At 38.1% G+C, this 22,299-nt stretch overlaps 1 protein-coding gene across 1 annotated transcript in view; it reads right to left on the reverse strand.

Annotated features, from left to right (window-relative positions):
* ARMH4 (armadillo-like helical domain containing 4) overlaps positions 1 to 18,072 on the reverse strand; it is a 120,818-nt gene extending 102,746 nt beyond the window's left edge. Inside the window, exons 1-2 of the mRNA XM_027842933.1 lie at positions 18,057 to 18,072; positions 975 to 2,388 (exon numbers count right to left, since the gene is read on the reverse strand). Coding sequence (XP_027698734.1) covers positions 975 to 2,331 — 1,357 coding nt within the window. The 5' untranslated portion in view covers positions 2,332 to 2,388; positions 18,057 to 18,072. The remainder of the gene's footprint in view (positions 1 to 974; positions 2,389 to 18,056) is intronic.
* Between the last annotated feature and the right edge of the window lie 4,227 nt (positions 18,073 to 22,299).

Here is a 22,299-nt window from a genome sequence, read left to right on the forward strand (position 1 = left end):
CTCCTTTGTGTTTGCTTCTATAGCAGTGAACACCACATGGAGAAGCTCCCTCTGTTCACACGTGTCAAAGTCAGAAGTGTTTGTCTCCCCAGCACATAACACAAGGCCTGGCACTTACTTAGTCCTTCATAAATGCTTATTGATTGACTGATTGATAAAAGAGGCAAGACAGCAGCAGATGGTTGCCCTTGTTTTGTTTTGTTTTTTCTCATCCCCATCTAACAGTCCTTGGGGGAAAGCAAATTCAGAAGACTTCTGAAATTCATATAAATAAATATTCACACCTAAAACTCCCTTATAGGCAATGTCAGGGAATTCGATGCTTTTAACTTTGTATAAAATGAAATGCTACGTTGGACAACATTGTTTACTGTAACCTTGTCCTGACATTGTAAACAAGTTGTACATGTGAAGTTATATTTAAGAACATTTTAGTAATTTTGGAGGGAGGAAGAGAGGTCCAAACTTGTGATTTCATGCACATGGGGAGTTTCTGGTACAGAAAATTATTGAGCTGATGATACAGGTCGGCTAGTTATCCACCATTTATGGTGTTAGAAAATTCCCTGGTGGGGTAGTTAGGTGGTGCAGTAGATAGAGCTCCAGGTTTGGAGTCAGGAGAACCTGAGTTTAAATGTGACCTCAGACATTTGACACTTACTAGCTGTGTGACCCTGGGCAAGTCACTTAACCCCAATTGTCTCACCAGAAAAAGGAAAAGAAAAAGAAAAAGAAAATTCCCTGGGACATCATGGAGAAAGGGGACTTGTGTCAGAGGTGCAACTTGATTCAAGGCCAGACCAGTATCCACTATGCCACATCTCCTCTCAATTTAACTACCTTTTATGTCATGTGTTTATTTCATTGGTATAATTTTTCTTTTCATTTAATAATTTGTATGGATAATACCTTTCAACTCTCTCTTTTTTTAACAAAATCAGAGGCAAAATTGTAGTCAAAAATGTGTTCTTTACCTGTCAGTGTATTTCCCAGAGGGTAGTATGCATCAGATTGAGAATCTGTGATGGGAACTGTAGTCACTGGAAAAAATAAGGCATCATATTCCCCACCATCTAGTTTAGAGTGTCTTGTATTCTGGAACAAGCTTATAGTTGTCACTCTGGCGTCTTCTTTAGGATTCATGAATGGGAAGGAACCTTGATGAGTGAAGGCATCAGATTTTTCTTCCACATGCACCATTGCTGGAGATGCCTCAGGATGTGTCTTCTCTCCAACTTGTCCCAAAACGACATCTGCAAAATCTGTCAAGGGCTCCCCTCCTTTCACATCATCAAGGCCTGGCTGTAGTGTCTGAGGATCTTTGGCTTCCACATGAATAGTCCCTGCACTGTCTCTAGGCTCTGAGACTCCTATTCGGCTTGCACTTGTTAATTTGGTATCATCCCAGTCCTCATTCAGGGCTGAGACAGCTGGAATACCTACAGCTGCTGTTGGAGTGCTGGCAGCCATTGCCATGCCTCCTGGAATACTGTCAGTTTCTGATTCAATGCTTGGGAAGTACTCTGAGGAGTCAAGCAGGTGTTCGGTGACAGTGGCCTGAGCTTGATAAGCTGTCAGCTGTGAAGGACTCTCTCTACTTGAACTGAGGACACCAATCCCAATCTCTGCTGCAGGATTTGTCACAGAAGAAGACATCGTTGTATGTTCGATGGTTATTTCCAAGTTTCCAGTTCGTGGGTTAGTAGTTAACATTTCTTCAGTGTTCGACTGGGTTGTCATTGAATGTTCCAGACTGTCATCTGCCTTACTTCCTGTCTCTAAGAATTGATCTTCCAGAGGCCTTGGAAAATCTTGTGTTGCTTCTGTAGCTTTTTCAACAGTGGGCATGCTACTGGAACTACTAAAAACACCAGCCTTCACATTACTATTCAGGGAGACTACTGTAGTAACAGCTGTGGTTAACCTACTTTCAGATAAGTCTTTATTGTGTTCAGTAGGATTAAACCCTCCTTCATCTGAAGAAGCCATTGACTCTGTAGGGGTATACACATCATCAGGGCTCTGACTCCGTGTGAACACCTTGCTGATTCCAGGGAGCTGTGTTTCCTCCCCAACAGTGAACCCCTTATTCAATGATGTTCCAGATAGTTCTGTTAAAACAATATTTGAATCTTCTATTAGTGCCATTTGAGCTGTTTGCTTTGAAGGTCCAGGTTTTTCAATGTCATCTATATTCCATCTCTCAGTTTGACCTTCAATATGTGCTATCTCCCTCTTTCCCATTTTGGGGAAAGTCAGACATTGTGAGACAGATAGAAGCAGAATGTTAATGAGAACCATGCAAATATGAAGTTCTATTGGTCTGCTCATAGTGGAAGAGAAATGTGCATATAAATTTGCAAAGTTGGTGATTCCAGTAATTGAATCCTGTAGGAAAATAAAACATTTCAAACTGTCATTTTTTTTCTTCTGATTAATCCTTTAAATTAAATCATAAGTGAAGATATCTATGGCATGCTCAGGGGACAGCGGATAAGATAAAGTCAATCTCCTTCTCACTTCCGAGAAGGAGATGACCCAGTTCGTTTTTCCCTGTTGAATTTTTAGGCTGATTTAATTTGATTCTCCTAAGAAAAAGATACCAGGAAGCAAAGTTGGCCAAATCAGTTAAAAAGGTCAAATCAAGTGTGTGTGTGTGTGTGTGTGTGTGTGTGTATTCAATAAAAGTGATATGCCCAAGATTAATGTTGCCCAGAAATTAGGCCTACTCTATAACATAATGATACTAAGTCCTTGGGTGTATCCATATTTATTCATTCTATTTTTGGACTTCTTAACTTTTGATTCAATTTCTTTCTAAGACCAATCAAAATTAATCTTGTTTTTTGTTATTACTAATAATAAAATAAAAATGATTTTAACAAGAAAACAAAAAAAAGAAAATATCAAGGATATCCATTTCAGGAGTGTCTTCTAAATTGCTTTAGAAAATCAGGTAAATCTAACATAATAATAATAATATTAGCCTAAACTAACATACCAATTTAAAGTTTCAAAGCACTTTACACATATTATCTCACTGGATTTCATAACTACATTTTGAGGTAGATGATAACAAATATCATTATCCCTGCTTTACATAGAAGCAAACTGAGATTCAGAGGAGTTAAATGACTTGCCCAAAGTCATGCAGCTTATAAAACAGTAGAGGTGAAATTTGAACCCCAGTCTTCTGACTTTAAGAGACCAGTGCTAATCCAACTGCAGTTCACAACCATCATCTTTTCAGATAGACCCACAATCACTTCATGTCATAGAATAATTCTGATGGTTGTTATATTACTTTAACTTTTATATATTAATTCTCTGTTTTATCTTTGGAGATAGAGAAAAATTAACATCCCTGCCCTCATGGAGCTTACATTCTACTAGGGGAACAACATATATATAGAAAAGTGAAAAAATATACTCAAAGTAATTTCAGGGGGCTAGAGAGAGAACTAAAAACTGGGGAAGCTCAGGAAGGGTCTCATCTGCCCTTGAGATGATTCTTGAAGGAAGTTAGAGATTTCAAGAAGAGGAGGAAAGAGAACACAAGATGTCTTCTAGGCATAGAGGGAGAAGATATTCTTCCTCTATGGAGAACAGAAAGTAGGCAGTTTGGCTGGAACATAAAGGTTATAAGGTGGAGTAGTATGAAATCAATATGAAAAGATAGGTGAGAGACTAATTGTCAAGGGTCTTAAATTCCAAGCTGAAGCATTTGTATTTTAACTAGAGGATGCTAAATCATCAAGGAAGTGACATGGTCAGGCCTTGTATTTTAGGGGGCAGAAGAGAAAGGGAACAAGCATTTATTAAGTACCAACTATGTGCTAGAAACTGTGCTAAGTACTTTACAAATATTAACTCATTTTATTTTGGGGAATATAATTTTGACACCTGTGTGGAGGATAGAGAAGAGGTAAGCATGGGGGAAAGGGGAGACAGGAAGAGTGGAGGCAGAAAGATCTGGTTAAAGAATATGATCTTCTAGTTAATTAAATTCTAAATAGAACAAATGTAAATATTTAAATATAATTCTAGTTAGTCAAAGTGTTACCATTGAAACATAATTGCCGCTAAAAGAGTTATACATATAACTTCAGCTGTTTTAAAAGATAATTCAGGGGCCTTGACTCCTGGGAGCCAAGATGGCAGAATAAGCAGTAAATCGCCTTAATTCTCCCATATTCACCTCCAAATAACCATAAAATAATGCCCCAAAACAAATCCTGGAACAGCAGAAACAGCAAAAAGACAGGGTGAAACAATATTTGAGCCCAAGAAACTTGGAAGACCTGCAGGAAAGGTCAGTTTCACTCAGATAAAAGGGGAGAGCAATCCAGGACAGGCAGTATCCCAGCAAGCCAGCAACAAGTCCCACCTCAAAAAACAAGCAGTAGATCCTGCACCCCAGTGTGGTGGAGCAGGCAAACACCAAACCAGCACACCACATGTGTTTCAGCATAGCCAGGGAGTGGGCAGACTCCAGGTCTGAGAACCACCTTATGCTTCAGTGTAGCCCCAGGCAAACAGGTAGACACCAACCCTATGGGTGCCTAAGCAAACAAGCAGTCACCACTTGCTTCAGCTTAGCCCCAGGCAAACAGGCAACCTCCAGTGACCAGACTTCCACATGCTTCAGTGTAGCCCCAGGGAAATGCAGAAACACACCATTGGCCTCAGCACACACCAGACACCAGCACTAAGACTTCAGCTCAGCACCAGATAAGCTTCTAGACCTCTACTGCCTCCAACAGCACTAACCACCACCCCCCCCATCCACACAGCACCAGACATGAGGGTCCCCTGTGGGCCTCAGGGCAACATCTGTACAGCACCAAGTAAACAGCCAGGGCCTGCAGCCCCTGGCACAAGAAGCCCGAGACAATGCCTCTTCCAGCTCAGAGCAGAGCTCAAATTTAAAAGAAAGGAAAAAGGCCAAAAAAGATGAGCAAAAACAATGAAAAACTAATAGAAAGTTATTATGGTGACAGGGAAGATCAAGACACAAACTCAGAAGAGGACAACAATGTCAAAATACCTATGGGCAAAACCCCAAAGAAAAATGGGAAGTGGTCTGAAACCCAGAAAGAACTCATGAAAGAGTTCAAAAAGGAGCTTAAAAATCACATAAGAGAGGTAGAAGAAGACTTGGGAAAAGAAATTAGAGTGATGCAAGAGAATTACGAAGAGTCAATAGCTAGGGAAAAGAAAACAACTGCTTAAAAAGTACAATTGGCCAAATAGAAAAGAGAGTACAAAAGTTAATTGAGGAAAACAATGTCTTAAAAGTTTGGAATTAGGCAAGCGGAAACTAATGACTATGACGCATTAAGAATCAATCAAACAAATTCAAAAATGAAAAAAAAAGATAAATTCCCCTTTATTTTCTATAGCATTTTAAGGTTTGCAAAGTGCTTTACAAATATTATTTCATTTTATCCTCACAACAACCCCGGAAGGTAGGTGCTGTTAGTATCACTACTATTTTACAGATGAGGAAACTGAAGTAGGTACAAGCTGAGTGACTTGTCTAGAGTCACACAATTAGTAAGCATCTGAAGCTAAATTTGAACTCAGGTCTTTCTGACTGCAGGTTCAGCACTCCATCCACTCTGCCACATAGCTACCACCAAGGACATCACCACTTCAACTTCAAAACTTCAAAGATCCATGATTTCATATATGCATATACTCTCTTACATGACATAGACTTTTTATGTCTTAGTAGACTGTTTAATAAACTTCTGTGACCAAAATAAAATTCATTACCCACTGATCAACCTTTTGGTGTTGAATTTCTTTGAACTTTACTTCTTTGGGACTCAATTTTCTCATCTATAAAAATGAAGGGACTATAGACACAAAGGTCCTTCTAACCCCTCATATCTTTCCAATCTTGATCGACCTTGCCAGAGCTTACACTCTCCTAACATTGTTCTCTAGACCCTAGGGTCACCTTGACAGCATAATGAAATAATGGAGCAGGATTTTAGTAAATACCCATCTGCCTGTTAAAAGAGCACTCTGCTCAATAGGTGGTTAAATAAGAGTACTAATATATTTTGCTAGCTACATGACATTTGTCTTTAATTTTAACTAAATCAAATGCCACAGCTATAGAGAGACTATATAATAGTGAGCTATGCATTGCTCAATAAAAGTATCATATATACTTTTCTCTCTGTAAGAATATTCAAATAAGCCCCTCTTTAGATCTCCATACAGGAAAGCTGAAATGTAAAACTGTTATCTATTCAGACCCAAAGAACCTGGGTGGAACATATAGTATGTCATCAGATACCTGTCTGGTTCATTCTCCTCCCATTCAGAAAGTTGCCCACTTTATATAAACACATAGTTGGCCTATTCAATTAACTCACTTACTGATTACCTCAGAAGACAGTGAGCTATTCTGTTTGAAACTATATTTACAAAAGTCCAAAGCATAAAAATAAAATCTGAAGATTTCAATCATGTGAATCTTCTAGCTTGCATAGCATAAAAACACTCAGATGCATCCACACTTCCATATTTTTAGCATTCTTGAGTCAAACTTTAGACAAATGGAATGAATTTTTCACCTTTCATCCATATGTTTTTACATCATATAGATGCACATTCACTTCAGTGTTAAAAAATGTCATGAAAGAAATAGATCATGAAGACAAAGATTTAAATGAATGCAATCCCTTTTGCTAAAATGAAATTTTCCTCCAAGCTTTCTAATGTTTCTTCTAGACCTTGGGCTATATAGTCCTTGTGCAAATGGGATTCTATCATTTCTCTAAAGATTGTCCTTTGATGATTTCATAAATGCTAACCACTGCTCTTGAAATCCAATTTTAAAACACAAATAAGTGATAAGCTGCAGACAGCTATCTATCTGTGTATTGTTACCATATACTCCTCTTCCCCTAAGCAGTATTAGACCCCCTCCTTTAAAGATACAGAAAAAGACTGCCTACAAAAACCTCAGAGGGTGACAAATCTGTAGCTTCAGATAAATCAGTGGATGACCTTCAGACTTCATGTTTATGAGCATAGCACAACATTGTCTGGAAGCTCCAATTAGATAAGGAATATGTACCACTTTTTGAGGGACATGAAACTTGAGAATATAAGAAAGTAATAGAAGTGTTTAACTCACTGAAAACGCTATGCATACCTACAGAACCATGCATAATCAAGCTTTGTAATGGTAAGCTTCTCACAGTCCTTTTCTCTTGTTTAGAGAAAAGGTTGATCAATTGGAGACTTATGTCATAGTAGTTATCTTAAAGCTGGTCTATATTACAATATTTCATGAGAAAATGGAACATTTTCCACACCATATTTTTGACATTCAATTTTCTTGTAAAATCTCCCTTCAGAATATCCCTCAATTTCAGAAAAATAAAGTTTCACTAGCTATGTTATCTAGAAAACAAGTAAAATTTTCTAAAGAATGGGATTCAATAGCAACTGGTTTTGATCTTTTGAGAGCCATTCACAGTACTTCAATGGCTCTGTAGTCCTCTAAAAAATTTACTGAATTTCTACCACCAGTAGGAATATAAACTGTTTTGTCAAATATTATCTTTGACAATATTATGCTAAAATACTCAAACAGATCTATGATCTTATCAACTTGGATGTTTCCTCCAACAATTTTGTCTTCTCAGCTTGTTCAACACTTGTTCATATTCTCCCATAAACTCACCATAGGAGGTCCACTCAGTGTTCCAGGGGCCTTTCACGTTTTCTCCTAACATGAAAGAATATCAGTGAAACACTCAGGCTATTATCCTATTATCTCACCTTCTCATTACATAACCAGCCCATCTTCTTTTTGCTCCTATATTTTCTCCAATGACACTCTTTATTCCAGTTTTTCTTCAAAGGGTCTTAATTGGTTGTATGCTGCAGTCAACTTATACCCACAAGTGCCTCTTCATTGCTTTTTATGGAACAATAAATTTTTAATTTATTGGAGACTGTGGTGTTCCATGTTTCATTATCATACAAGAACACTGATAGAATATTGGTGTTAAAAATATAGTTCTTGTTTCTGGGAGGATCTTAAGGTCATTTGCAATTTCCTGAAGGTCATCTAATCAACAGTACTATTGTTTAATTCTGTACACAATTTAATATCTTTTTGAACTGCCAGATAGATAGATAGACAAACAGACGGACAGACAAGCACTATATATTGCTCATCTAACTTTATAATCTGGGCAACAGGTAATCTTCATCCACTCAGTTTTTCTAGTGTAGGTGATTAGGCCAGCTTTTTAGATGTATCTCCTAAAAGCATCTATAATGTTCTAGGGCTTGAGGGCAAGCAGGCAGACAAGCCAGAGGTTCTCAAATTTTTTTGTCTCATTTCTCCTTTACAGTCTAAAAAATAGTTGATGACCCCAAAATGCTTTTGCTTACTGGAATGATAGCAATCAAAATTTACCATATTAAAAATTTTAATTTAATTTTTAAATATTGATTTATTCACTTAAAAAGCAATAAAACTCACTGCATGTTAATATAAGAACATTTTTATGAAAAATAACTATATTTCCTAAAACAAAAAAAAGTAATGAGAAGAGTAGCATTGATTTACATATTTTTGCAAACCTCTTTAATGTCTAGCCTAATAAAAGATTATTGTATTCTCATATCTGCTTCTGATTTCAATCTGTTGCAATATATTGTTTTTGTTGAAGTATACAAAGGAAATTTGGCCTCACACAGATATATAGTTGGAAAAGAGAATTGCATTTTAATAGGTAAATTATGTCTTAGTGCTATTATGAAAATAGTTTACATACCCTTTAAAAGGGCAACAGGGATCCCCAGATCCCTTGAATCATACTTTTAGAACCACTGTATTAAGTGTTCACTATGTGCCAGGCACTATGCCAAGGGCTCAGAATACAAATGCAAGCAAAAAGAAAGATATTCCCTATCCTTGAGGAGTTTATATTATAATAGAGGAAACCAATACATAAAAGAGAGCTGAAAAGTGGGGGAGGGGAGAGATATCCGTGCAAGGCATGGTAGCAACATCCAGAGAGTCAGAGGCACAGGCAGCAAAGGAACAAAGTATGACTGGTATGGATCCATCTCCAAAATGGAAGTCTACAGAAGGTACTCACCACCAGGAAAAGGGGGCCTGCATGGCATAGGGATGTTTCAGGAGGAGAAGGTCCTGGGCACTAAGGAAAATTTCAGGGTAGGAAGAAAACTGAGTCATAGTGGCAAATTCTGGAAAAGTCAGAAGCATTGACATGAAGAGAAGGAATGAAAATCAGGCTGATTAGATCAGAATGATGTCATATGCAATCAGAAGCATCTGGCGAACTTCATGAACAGGCTTCCCTTTAACTTGGACTCTGCTGGATCTCCTCCATCATTGTGACAAACTTACAAAGACCTTTACTGATTTTATAGCTTCATCTGATATTTATGATCAGAAGTTTGAGTGTGATTATTTCTGTTTTCAGCATTCAAGGAATCTTAAACAGTTTTGTTTATGTATAGGAGGCACCTTGTTAGAAGAGAGCTTTTAAGGGAGTATTTTGCTCTTTTGAATTAAATGCTTATTTTATCAACAGTAAGCACAGTGGGATCTTGTATTCTTTGCATCTTTCAGTCAACTGTGTGATAGTAAAGATATGGTCTACTGTGGAATATCAACTGCCAAGCTTGTTTATTCACTACTAATACTCTTATCAAGAATGCCCATAGACTATTTTCATCAAAATTTTATAGCTATAGGAAAGTAGGAATGTAGGTCTGTAGTAGTCAATCTTGGTTATCATTTTTGTGTATTCAATTAAGTCCAAGATTTTTTCCAAACTTTTGGTATCTTCTTCAACTGTCTTATGAAGCAACCCCTCGATGCCATCAAAATTATAACACTTTTAGCATATTTTTCTTTTGTGTATACTTGGTCTAAACCAGCTGCTTTTCCCATTTGTGTTCCCTTTAGTACTATTTCAGCTGCCTGTATAAGCATATCTAGAACCATGACATTGGAGTTCATTCAATGGTTTTACTGCCCCTGATGGTAAAACAAAAAAATTTGTTCTTTGCAGATCTTTTGCATTTTTCTGTTGTCTTCCCTCCATTTTCATCCTTCCATGCCCTTGGGATGGCCAACTGGTTATCTTACCAATTTTTCTTTATAGTGGTTTTAACCTCCACTGTTTAAAGAGAAAATATTTCTTATAATGTCATTTCTTGGTAAAATTTTACAAAAAAGTTTATATTGTAAACTAATTTTGCTTTTGGCTATCATCTCTCTCCACCTCATAAATAAGTTTTATGTTTGCTGACAAAGATACTTTTGGAACACTTTTTGTCTCTTTTATAGGAATTTATTAACATCAATTAAAATTCTGCATGAAATTACTGTAGTATATGCCTGTTGTTTCTTCCATAATAAATGGAAACCCATGTTTAATTATCAAAAACTTGTTTAATTAGTTCAGAATTGAGTTTTCAGTTGCGTGATCTATCTTTTTCTAATTTTTATTTTTTCTTCTAGATTTCTGTTTATTTTTATTTTTGTTCTAACAAGTCAGTGCTCTGACTATACACAGACAACTGACTCAGGTATACCTCCCCACATTGGTAATGAGTCCTTTTCTGTGTATTAAATTATATCAATTTAATATTTTGTGATGTTATTCAGTGCTTGCCATGTTCAGCAATTCTTTTCTTAATAAAAGTCTCATGATATATGAGCATGAGGCTTCTATACAGTCTATCAGATTTTGGCCTTTTTCACTTCCTTATCTTGATCTATGTTGTCCAAGTATAAAAGTATATGTTGACTTGATTTGGAAGATCTTGGTGTGTGTTTTATAAAAATTTTCCACTTCTTCATTCTCTGCAACAGATATTGAGGCATAAGCTGTAATTATTTTCATTGTGGTCTTTTTGAAAATGCTTATCATAAGCAATGTAACACAAGATAACCAAATGTTCCATGAAATGATGTTTCTTGTTGCCTTAGGGCTCAAAATAAAACTATCAATTTCTTAATTTTCTTCTCCAGGGGGAATCTATGAGCCATCCTTCCATTCAGTGGCAACTTGCTACTTCTTGTTATATATATATATAGCACGGTTTTAGTTCCACCAGTAAGTAATACGTCTACTTATTGGCCAATGGATAAGGACTTCATGTTAACAGTATCAACACCTAAGTTTACATATAATCTAAAAGTTGAGAAGTCACCTTTGCCCCTTTTTCTTCCACTCTGCCACTGTCACTAAAGAAGTAGTAGGGGGCCTGTATACAATTAAGGGCCATTTTGTATTTTTCCCCTTGGGTTACCATAGCCAAAGAATTTATTGCCAAATAGTTAGCCTACTGGTAAAGAATCTTGGAAAGCAAACTCAGTTTGTTGCTGAGACAATACCTGGTCTTCCCAACATGGTAAAACCTCCCAAAAGCTGTGCTCTACCAGCATATTCTTCAACCACCCTTGGTCACTTCTATGTTATGATGAAGCATTAGGGTAAGATTTTCTAGAAAGATAGATGTAGGTATAGGAATAGTTCAAAAGCAAATTAATTACAAAAGAAAAAATTAATACCTAACCCACAAATGAATAGCTAAGCTACACAGCCCTATTAATAAAAAGACTAGGCCATTATTTTAATCCCAGTTATATTTTTCATAATTACATCTAAAATGAAGTATCTGATGGCAAATCAGCATATTACATTACTATTTTTTGGATACAGCTTCTATGAATTCTAAACACACCCAAATAAGGGTAAGTCATGGGTGTATTTGCAGTGAGAGTTCTCTGAACTCAGAGACTAGTAAATAAAAATCTGTCATATTTTCCTCTGTGTAGTTTTTTTAACAATAATAAGAATAGGTAGCACTTGTAAAACACTTTAAGCAGGGGTGTGCTGATAAATATTTAATAACTGACTGTCCAGGAAGAAAATGTACCCACAACACACTTTTAAGTTTAATCTGTATTGTTAACATTTTCTCCCTAATTGCCTTAATTCTAGACAATCAACAAAACAATAAATCAAACCCTGATTTGTAACATTCACCAATTTGTGAGGTGGAAATGCTCACACTGAAAATTTAACAATTGTCTCACAAGCTAGTTCTAGCTGTCTCCAACATAGCTACTTTTTTAAAGTTTGCAAAGGGCTATACATTCATTTGGTCCTTCACAACACCCCTGCAAAGTAGATGCCACTATTATCACTCTTTTGTGCATGAGGAAACTGAGGTTGAGAGAGATTGTTACTTGCCCAAAGTCATATAGCTAGTAAGTATTTAAGGCAGTATTCTAACTCAGATCTTTCTGACTTCAAGTCCAATGCTCTTACCACTACATCACATCCCTCCAAAAAAAAAACACAAATACCTGTGGGAAAAAAAAGCAAGTCAATCTAATCTTATGCTTTCACTACCTAAAAGATACTTCTACTTGGGTATCCTAATACTTCAAATATAATAGGTCCAAAATTGAGCACTTCATCTTTTCCCACTAATCTCACTCTTACATCTTCCATTTCTGTCATTGACACTACCCTATTCTCAGTGACCCAGTTTTATAACATTACCATCCTGCTATATTCTTTTTTTCCTATGTCCAGACATTCATCAAGTGCTATTGATTATGTCTTCATAATATTACTTGATATTGTCCCTTTATCTTTATCCCCATTGCTACCATCATAGTCCAGGCCCAGATCACTTCATTGGATTATTAAAGCTACCTTTTCAATTAAATTTAACAAGCTGGTTGATCTCTCTGCACATAGTTTCTCCTTGCTTCAATCATATTGTATGTTCACATCACTTTAACCTTCCTGAGGTATAATTTTTGTTACATCATTTTACTAAACTCTTCATACTATTTCCAATTTTTTCCCATTATTCCCCAATCTAAACTACACAACCCAATAAAGCTAGCATTCTTCTCATGCTCATTCCAAAATCCAAACCTTTACTCATTTCATTCCCTACAAACTAAAATCTCATTACAGGAAGTCTTTCCCAACCCTTCTTAATTCTAGTGCCTTCCTTCTGTTAATTATTTCCTATTTATCCTGTATATAGCTTGCTTTGTATATATTTGTTTATATGTTTTCTCTCCCATCAGATTGTGCTCTACTTGAGGGTAGAGACTATCTTTTACCTCTTTTTGCATCAGTGCTTAGCACAACGCCTGGCATAGAGTAGGCACTCTATAAATGTTTATTGATTGGTTGATTGAAATGTCTCCTTTTTCTTCCCTCAACCCTCACATTTCAATATCCTACCCATCTTTCAAGGCTCAATCAAAGCGCCTTTTCCTTAAATCCTAGTTTTCCTTCTATGTGAGTTTTAATCTCCTTTGTTGAATCTTCTTCCACATCACTCCCATTAACCATGGTGTTTACCAAAGCTCTATCTCAAATCCTTTTTCCTTTTCTTTCTATACTATCTTACTTGGTGATCTCATCAGCTCCCAAGAGTTCAGTTGTCATCTCTATGCAAATAACTCTTAGAGCTCCAGGCTCACATCACAAAGTGTCAATTAAATATTTTGAACTAGATATCCCATAGGAATCTTGAAATCAGCATATTCTAAAACAGAATGTTTTTCTCTTTCTCCTCAAAACTCTACTTTCTTCCAAACTTCCCTATTATTCTCAAAGGTATCACCATCTTCCCTGTCATGCAGGTTCATGTAGGTATCATCTTTTACTCTTCTTTCTCACACACCCACATATCTAATCTGTTGCCAAATCTTATCACTTTCACCTTCATATAATATGTCTCATAAATATGTCCCCTTCTCTCCACTCATACAGTCACGACAAAAGCTCAGGACCTTATCATCCCTTGTCTAGACTATTGCAATAGCCTTCGGATTAGCTCTCCTCCATCTCTCCCCACTCCAATCCATTCTCCGCACAGCTGTCAAAGTAATTTCCCTAAAGTATAGGTCTGTTCATGTCACCTCTCTTCTCAATAGACTCCAGTGGTTCACTATCATCTCCAGGATACACTATAAAATCTTTTGTTTGGAATTTAAAGTTCTTAAAAGCCTGACTCCTTCCTACCTTTCTAGACTTCTAATACTTTATTCTCCTTCACATAGCTAGGATCCAGTCATACTGAGCTGTTTGTTATTCCTCATACACAACACTCCATCTCCATCTCTGCGCCTTTTTACTGGCTGTGCCACATGCCTGGAATGTCCTTCCTCCTCTCTGCCTTTTAGACTCCCTGGTTTCCTTCAAGACTCAGTTCAAATGCTACCCCTAATGGAAAGCCTTCTCCAATCCTTCCAAATTTAGAGCCTTCTTCTCTTAGGTTTCCTTACATCTCCTCTGTGTGTGTGTGTACACACACACACACACAGAGTTATTTACATGTTATCTCCCCCATTAGAATACAGGTTCCTTGAGAGCAAGGACTGTTTTGCTTTTGTTGTATTCCCAACACTCAACATAATCCTTGGCCCATAGCAAAGACTTAAGAAACACTTACTGATTGATTGATGAATTATTGATACTAGTACTCTATTTAAATCCCACTCCAAAGTCTTATCATAACACAGGGAATGGCTAAACAATATGACACATGAAGATAATGGAATATTTTGCATTGTAATAAACAATGAATAAGAAGAATAGGAAGATCTGAACTAATACAAAGTGAGGTAAGCAGATCGTGACGGTTAGAATGGAAATGGAAACAACAAAAAAAAAGAAAGAAAGAAACTGAGTGCTGGGTAATTATAATGTTCAATTTGGCCCTAAAAAAAAAGAGAAAGAAAGAAAGAAGGAAAGAATGTATTTCCTGCCCTTGTTTGCAGAAATTTGGAAGGCATAATAACACAAAGGTTATATTATTTTCCCCATGTTATAGATGAGAAAACTGAGGCTGCAAGGTTAACTGGCTTACCATGGATCACCTAGCAAGTAGGTGTCTAAAGCAATATTCAAACCCAGGTCATCCTGACTCCAGATCCTGAGTTCTATCCCTTATCGGTGTGGAATATTGTCTGTATTATCTGATTTACTTGACCTGATGTATAATTTTATTTGACTGCTTTTTTTCTCCTCTCTCTTTTTAAAAAATAGTCTTTAATACATAGGATACTTCTCTTCAAGGAGGGTGGGGGAGAAGGAATACACTTGGAAATGAAGGTGACAAAAAAAAGGTCCAAAAGAAATAATAATGCTAATAATGATAGCTTTCCCATGTGCATTTGATTTTCAGTTAGTCTTTGTTTCTTGAGAAATAGATCAGACACACTTCACATAATGTTAGAGTTTTTCAATGTGTTGGTTAATTTTGCTGAACTTTTTTTCCTCTTTGTTATAAGGGACTGCTTTCTGGAAGTGAAAGATGCTCTGGGAAATGTGCACGATGTTAAAAGCGAAAGATAGTGATAAAAATAAATGTATTTGAAAAAGAGAGAAATAGATCAGACTTGTCAATGTGGCTTTCCCTGACCTTCCCAAAGCTTCAATTCTATCATAGGTTCAATTCTATCATTAGCTTATCATTGCTCCCAAGTTTCTTTCTCGATTTCTTCTCATAGTTTGTGTACATATATGCATATATCTACAAATTATTTATGAAAGAAAAAAGGATATTTCCCTTACTTGCTTGTCTCACATCCTTTCTTCCAGTGCATGATTTCTTCTTTAATATATGTCAACACACCTCTTTCTATCAATCAACTTCATTCTTATTTAACTCAATTTTTTAACCATGAAGTCTACCACTTCCAATATAACTTCTCAATGACTCGCCTAAGTTTATCACCATAAATCTGGCCCTATCAACATAGTTTTATCTTCAGCATTCCTGCTGGCACCTTTTAACATCTGCATCAGTGGGCAAATTGACAATTGTCATTGTCCTGCTACATCCTTCCAGATTCATGCTCCAGTCATCCTCTATGCAATTTAAATAAGCTGGAAACATGTGTGAACTTTTCAAAGAGCAGGTCTCTGAAAACTGGGGGAGTGGAGAATGAGGAAAGTGAAATACAAAAAGTTACTATAAAGAGGAGGTGATACTGAGTGAGAAAGAAGTTTCGGATCAAGGTTGGTTGATTTATTTGCCACTAGTGAAGTGTTCTTTCCATTTTTAAGAATCATATCTAAATTCTACATGCCAGACTTCCAGATCTCTCCTTGGAACTTAGCAATGTAGGGCAGTGAAAGAATCTTCCCATGGCTATGATTTATCATTTCATCTCTAGTTTAGTGATATAACATCCTCTCACCTACAGAAAGGAGTTTGCAACATCTATGACATCAGCCAGAAATGCAATACCATTCCCCCCTCCCTTTCAATGATTCAGTGGATTTTCCATGCAAGGAAGCTCATCTATGAAATTTCAGGTCTCACATGACCTTGTTTTCTCCGATCTTGATTAATAAGCCTTTATTCCTCAATGGCACAGGTATTTTCACTAACCTAACCTGTTACTTTCTTTCCCTACTCTATGATTTTCTAACCTCACTTGGCAATTTGAATGATTACCAGACTTTTTTTTTTACTCTTTGTACAAGCATGCAATACTTCAAGCAAACCCAATATCGGTAATATTAGGAAGATTTTTTTCATCTTTCAAAGAAATTCACCCTAGTACTCTTTTAAACAGCAAGCTTCCCTGGTATATTTAATATAAAATCTGATGCAAAAACTGTCAATTTGCACACAACTTTTCAGGAATACAGCTATTGCATAAAGCAAAATGCACCTACAACTGAAGGGGGAGGAAAGTCCTTTAACATAAAATTCCACATTTTTACCCTCAGTTCAAGAAAATAATTAAATGAGGCTCTGTTATTAGTTTTAGTGTGCAAGAATTACTGGCTATAGACCAAGTGAGACCTCTTACTGCATCATCTGTAAAAATAAAATGTAGAGAGGTCAATGGAAAATACTTACAACTAATATTTCTTCTTAGAAAAGTTTTTTATCTAAGCCCAATAGTGTTGTTTATTTGAGTTACAAACTAAAACTTCCAAAAATGAGAGTGCCCTTTAAATAACTACAATCCTTCCTTCCCACTCCCTTCAGCTGTGCACTGAAATTAGTTACCAGGAGCCGGGCACATCACTTATGTGGATGGCATCAATTTTCAGGTAGGCAAACATGGCAAAGCACACAAACTCTTGACAACAATCCCACATTTCCAATTCTTGCATCTTCCTTGTCAGTCTAGTTTTCATGCCTGACACCTGCCAGACTATAAGCATCATTGACCAGAGTAAGGAAACGCATGCAGCTTGTGTGCACATTGAGATGCTGTCCCTCTAACATACTCCCTGAGAACTGGGACATTCAGTTTTTCTTACTTTGCCCAATTCTAACCCTTAGTCATTTTGAAGAAATTTTAGTGACCTTTTTTGGTACAACCATCAAGCTGTGTCAATGAGAAAATAAAAATAATTTCTAAAAAGCAAGTACAGTGACATCCCTGATCGCAAGTGTATCTTTTCAGCAAAGTGCAAGAAAAGACTTCCGCCACCTAATACCCTCATTTGTTCCTGCTGATCTGCGGAGAGTGCTACTGGGTGAATAGCGAGTGACCATCTGACAGAAGCAAGCACTTGTCTTGTTGAACTTGTTCTTTGTTGTAATACTGGGGGCTAAAAGCGAAGAGAAAGAAAAAGGCAAACAAAAGCCAGGCTCGCCAGTTCCCCTAGCACAAAGGATCCTCCGGAGTGAAAGCAACGAGTCTGGCCTTTAACTGGGGAACGCCCGGGAATTCTCTGAGGCCTGCTGTCTACCTGGTTACCTATACCACTCCGAGTCATATATACCAAGAGGGTGAAAACATACCACCCCCCCCACCTCATCAACCGCCCTCAACCCCCGCAAGAACAACACTTCTCCCAGAGAATCACCCGGCGAGCCTCGAGCCCCAAGGGCTGAATGGCTACTCAGCCACTGCCCGCCCCCCATTCCCTCAGCCACCACCCCGCACCCTAAGCATTAAATGGGGCGGGCTCGACTGCGTGCAGGGACCGGTACGCCCGAGGGGGCGGTGCCCCTGGCCCCTTCCTTACCTGAGCGCTGCGCCCTTTAGGGGGGCAGCGCGCAGAGGAAGGAAGCGGTGCCAAGGCTGCCAAGGCGAGGCATTCTATCTCGGCGCCTGCGGCGGCGGCGGCGGCGGCGGCGGCTGCTTTCTGCTTCTGCTGCTGCTTCCTCAGCTGCCTCCACCGCTAAGACATTGGGAGGAGGGCGTCTCGCTTGGTTGCTTATTCATAAGGCCTCATTCTCGGCTGGGGATTGGGCTGGGGGGACGATGGACCCGCCCCAGCTCCGCTGTGCCTACCGACGCAGACTGGCAAACGAGACCGCTCTGAGCTCCCCCAGCTCCCACTCTCGCCCCCCCCCCACTTTCTCGCCTTCTCCCCCCACCCTACCCCAACCCCAAGAGAAGAGCGGTGGCTAGGCGGATCCTGTATAGCCTCATCCCCTCCATCCCCTCCTTTCAAGGTCCACTAGCTTCAGGTATCTCCGAGATCTTCCTGTTACCCTCAGACTTCTGCAGCGTCTTTCTGCACACCCGCGCTAGGTCCTATTTACCTGCGGTGCAGAAAAACACAGTACTAGTAGGAAAGTCCGCAGTTTTTCCGGTCTTTCCCGGCCCTAGAACGAGGTCTTCAGGTCAATAGTCTGCTACTTTCAGGCATTAAGAGTGCGCTATTCTCCCAAACACCTCTGCCAACTCTAAGGTGATCCTGGGTATATTTGTTCCTAAATGCTCTCTCTTACCTCCAAAGCCAGAAGAGGGTTGGGGTGGATGACCGAACTTGGACCACCCAACAGCCTAGCCTCAGTAGGGGTAGCATAACTCTCCATTCCAGTTGATTGTGGAATACTGAATTCAAGCCTAGAAACGTATGTCAGGAATCAATCAGTCTGAACGCTATGACCTGTTTCTTCAAATAGAAATGATTAACACAATAGAGTCTGCTGGCTCCATTATCTGGATGGGTAAACATGAGCTGTAATGCACTTATTTATATAAACGCCCAAACATTTTCTTTCCTCTCTCTTCCTCCTGCAAGTTCACTAACAAATGGATTATAGAAGCATCTCCAGTGTCCCCCTCCACAAGACTCTTCTAACTATATAGCTCTTTAAAGGGAGCTCACGTTTTTACATTGGGATCGTCAATTGTGGACTCAGAATTAAAATAGCGTCGATAAATATAACTCTAAACTCTATTAATAATCAATAAATATGTTGGTGACTGTGAAGATGGTTGAGGACAATGGACACTGTTCAGTTTGTATTAGTGCAACCAGGGTTTCAAGGTATGTTTTTTTAAAGTACCATCGCTAAAATATTACTGGACACCAAATCATATAATTTCTGACTTCTTTATAAGATCATTTATTTAGATGTAAAAGTAGATATAGGAGAACCCATTATCACAGAGCTTTTTATTCTATAGATTGGTTACAAAATAAGTCAAATTATCTGTATTGTTCAAAACCTTAAATAATGCTTTAATTGTAATTACTGTGTTAATTATCAGTAACTAAGAGGAAGACGGCATGGTGTGCTAGAAAGTAAAAAATCACAGAATTTGAGGGTTAGAAGGGACCCCAGCATCCTTCTATGCCAATCCAGATCCAAAAAGAATCCCCAATTATAATACAGCTAACAAGTGACTGTCCACTCTACTTAAAGATTTCCAAAAAAGGAGAACTCATTACCTCCAGAAGCAGAACATTCCACTGCCAGGCATCTCTAATTTTAGGAAGTTTTTCCTGACAAAAATCTTAAATTGGCATGTTGGCAACTTTCAACTATTGTTCCTGATTCTGCCTTCTGGTGTCAAACAAAACAAGTCTGCTCACTTCTCCTTATGTCAATCCTTCAAATACTTGAAGACAGCTATCAGGTCCCCATTAAGTCTTCTCTTCTCCATCTGGTTCCTTCAGTTAATCCTCCTTTGACATAAACTAGAGGCCTTTCTCTATCCTGCCTTTGTCAGACACTCTCTAGCTTCATGTCCTTCTTAAATTGTGGCAGTGGGCGGAAAACAGTGGGACTATCTATCACCTCTCTATTCCTAGAAGCTATGACTCTCTTAATGAAACTCAGGATCCCTTCAGCTTTTTTGACTGCCATATCATACTAGTGACTTATACTGAACTTGACATTCACTAAGACCCCCAGACCATTTTCAGAACAACTATTGTCTAACCAAGGCTCTCCTCTTGTGCTTGTGCGGTTGATTATTTTTTTTCTATCCAAGTGTAACACTTGACATACATCCCCATAAGTTTCATCTTATTGGATTTAGTCCAATTCTGCATCCTACCCAGATCTTTTTGGGTCCTGATTATTGCTCACTGTGCTAGCTATTACCCTTCGGATTTATGCTATCTGAAGATTTTATGTGCATGCTATTTGTTTATCTATCCAAGTCACTGATAAAAATGTGAAACAGTACAAAGTGAAGCACAGATCCTTGGGCTACTCCACTATACAGTGAACTATAAACAATTATCCTTAGTCCAGCCATCCAAACAGTTCTGATATCATCTAATTATACTAGCATCTGGTCAACATTGCTCCATTTTCTCCACAACAATAATATGGAATGTCTTCTCAAAAGTTTTGCCAAAATCTAGATTAAACTATAGCTAAAGCATCCCTCTCCTCTACTAGCTTAGTAATGCTGACAAAAAAAAGGAAATGAGTATAGTCTTTGGTGACCTGCAGATGAAATTATGATAGTTCTTTGTGATCACCAGTCAGTCATTCGACTAACATTTATTAAGTACCTACTAAGTGCTAGGCACTGTGCTAAGTGTAGGGCATAAAAAAGGTACAAAAAAAGGTCCCTTCTCTCAAGGAGCTCACAGTGTAAGGGGGGAGAAAATATGTGAACAATTATGTACAAGCAAGCAAGACAGACAGACAGATAGATAGATGGATTGATGTGTGTATATGTGTATATGTGTGTGTGTGTATGTATATACATATGATAAATAGGGGATAATCTCAGAGTAAGAGCAGCTAGGTGGCACAGTGGATAGAGTGCTGGTCCAGAAGTCAAGAAGACATGAGTTCAAATCCAGCTTCAGACACCTACTAGCTATGTGCCCCTGAGCTAGTAACCTGTTTGCCTCTGTTTCTTCATCTGTAAAATGAAATGGAGAAGGAAATAGCAAACCATTTCAGTATTTTTGCCAAGAAAACCCTAAATGAGGTCACAAAGAATAAGATATGACTGAAATAACTAAAAACAAATGAAACAATCTCAGAGTGAATGCAATATTAAGGAGGACTGGGAAAGGCTTCTTATGAGGGTGGGATTAGCTAACATGAAGGAAGCCAGGGAAGCCAGGAGGCAGAGATGAAGGAAAGAGTTCCATGCATGGGGACAGTCAATAAAGTCACTTAAAGTCATGAGATGCCTATAATTTACAGTTTCTATCCTTGTCCCCTTTAACAAAAAAAAACAAAACAAAACACTAGACTTTGATTCAGAAGACCAGAATTCAGGCAGGTTCCAGCTCCTACCATCACTAACTGTGTGATCTCCATTTCATCTCTTTGAGCTTCTATTTCTTCACCTCTAAAGGGGATAATAATACTTGTACTATCTAATTCACAGGGTTGTTGTGAGAACAAATGAGAATACTGTTTATAAACATCAATACATCAAGGATCTGTGATTTGTTTGAAACAAAGGTCCCAATCATCCATAAATAAGTAGATAGTCTTAGAGCGATGCCTGAGATGCAAAGAGTTGAAGTGCCTTACCCATCATCACAAAACTAGCTTTCAAATCTTAGAGAGTTGCCTGAGAGTTTGAGATTAAGGGCATTGCATGATGTCACATAACTAGAAAGCAGTTCAGAGGTGGAATTTCAACCCAGGTCTTCCTGACTTCAGACTTATTATTCTATCCACCACATCATGCTGCTTCTCAATATGTGTGTGTGTGTGTATACATATATATATATATATACATATATGTATATATGGGGAGGGGAGAGATCACTGTATAAATGTAAGAGATTATTAACACCCTTTCAGTGTGGTCTAATAGATTAGAGTCAGGAAGACCTAGGTTCAAGCTCCACCTTTGAAACAAATTAGTTGTGTAATCCTGAACAAGTCATTTAACCTTTCATTGCTCTAGGAAACTCTAAGAATATGGGTTGTTGGGGCAGCTAGATGACTCAGTGGATAGAGCACTGATCCTAGAGTCAGGAAGACCTGAGTTCAAATCCAGCCTCAGCCTCTTGACACTTCCTAGCTGTGTGACCCTGGTCAAGT

Source organism: Vombatus ursinus, unplaced genomic scaffold (assembly GCF_900497805.2).
Source record: "Vombatus ursinus unplaced genomic scaffold, bare-nosed wombat genome assembly UNPS02014893.1, whole genome shotgun sequence".
NCBI classification, from domain to species: domain Eukaryota; kingdom Metazoa; phylum Chordata; class Mammalia; order Diprotodontia; family Vombatidae; genus Vombatus; species Vombatus ursinus.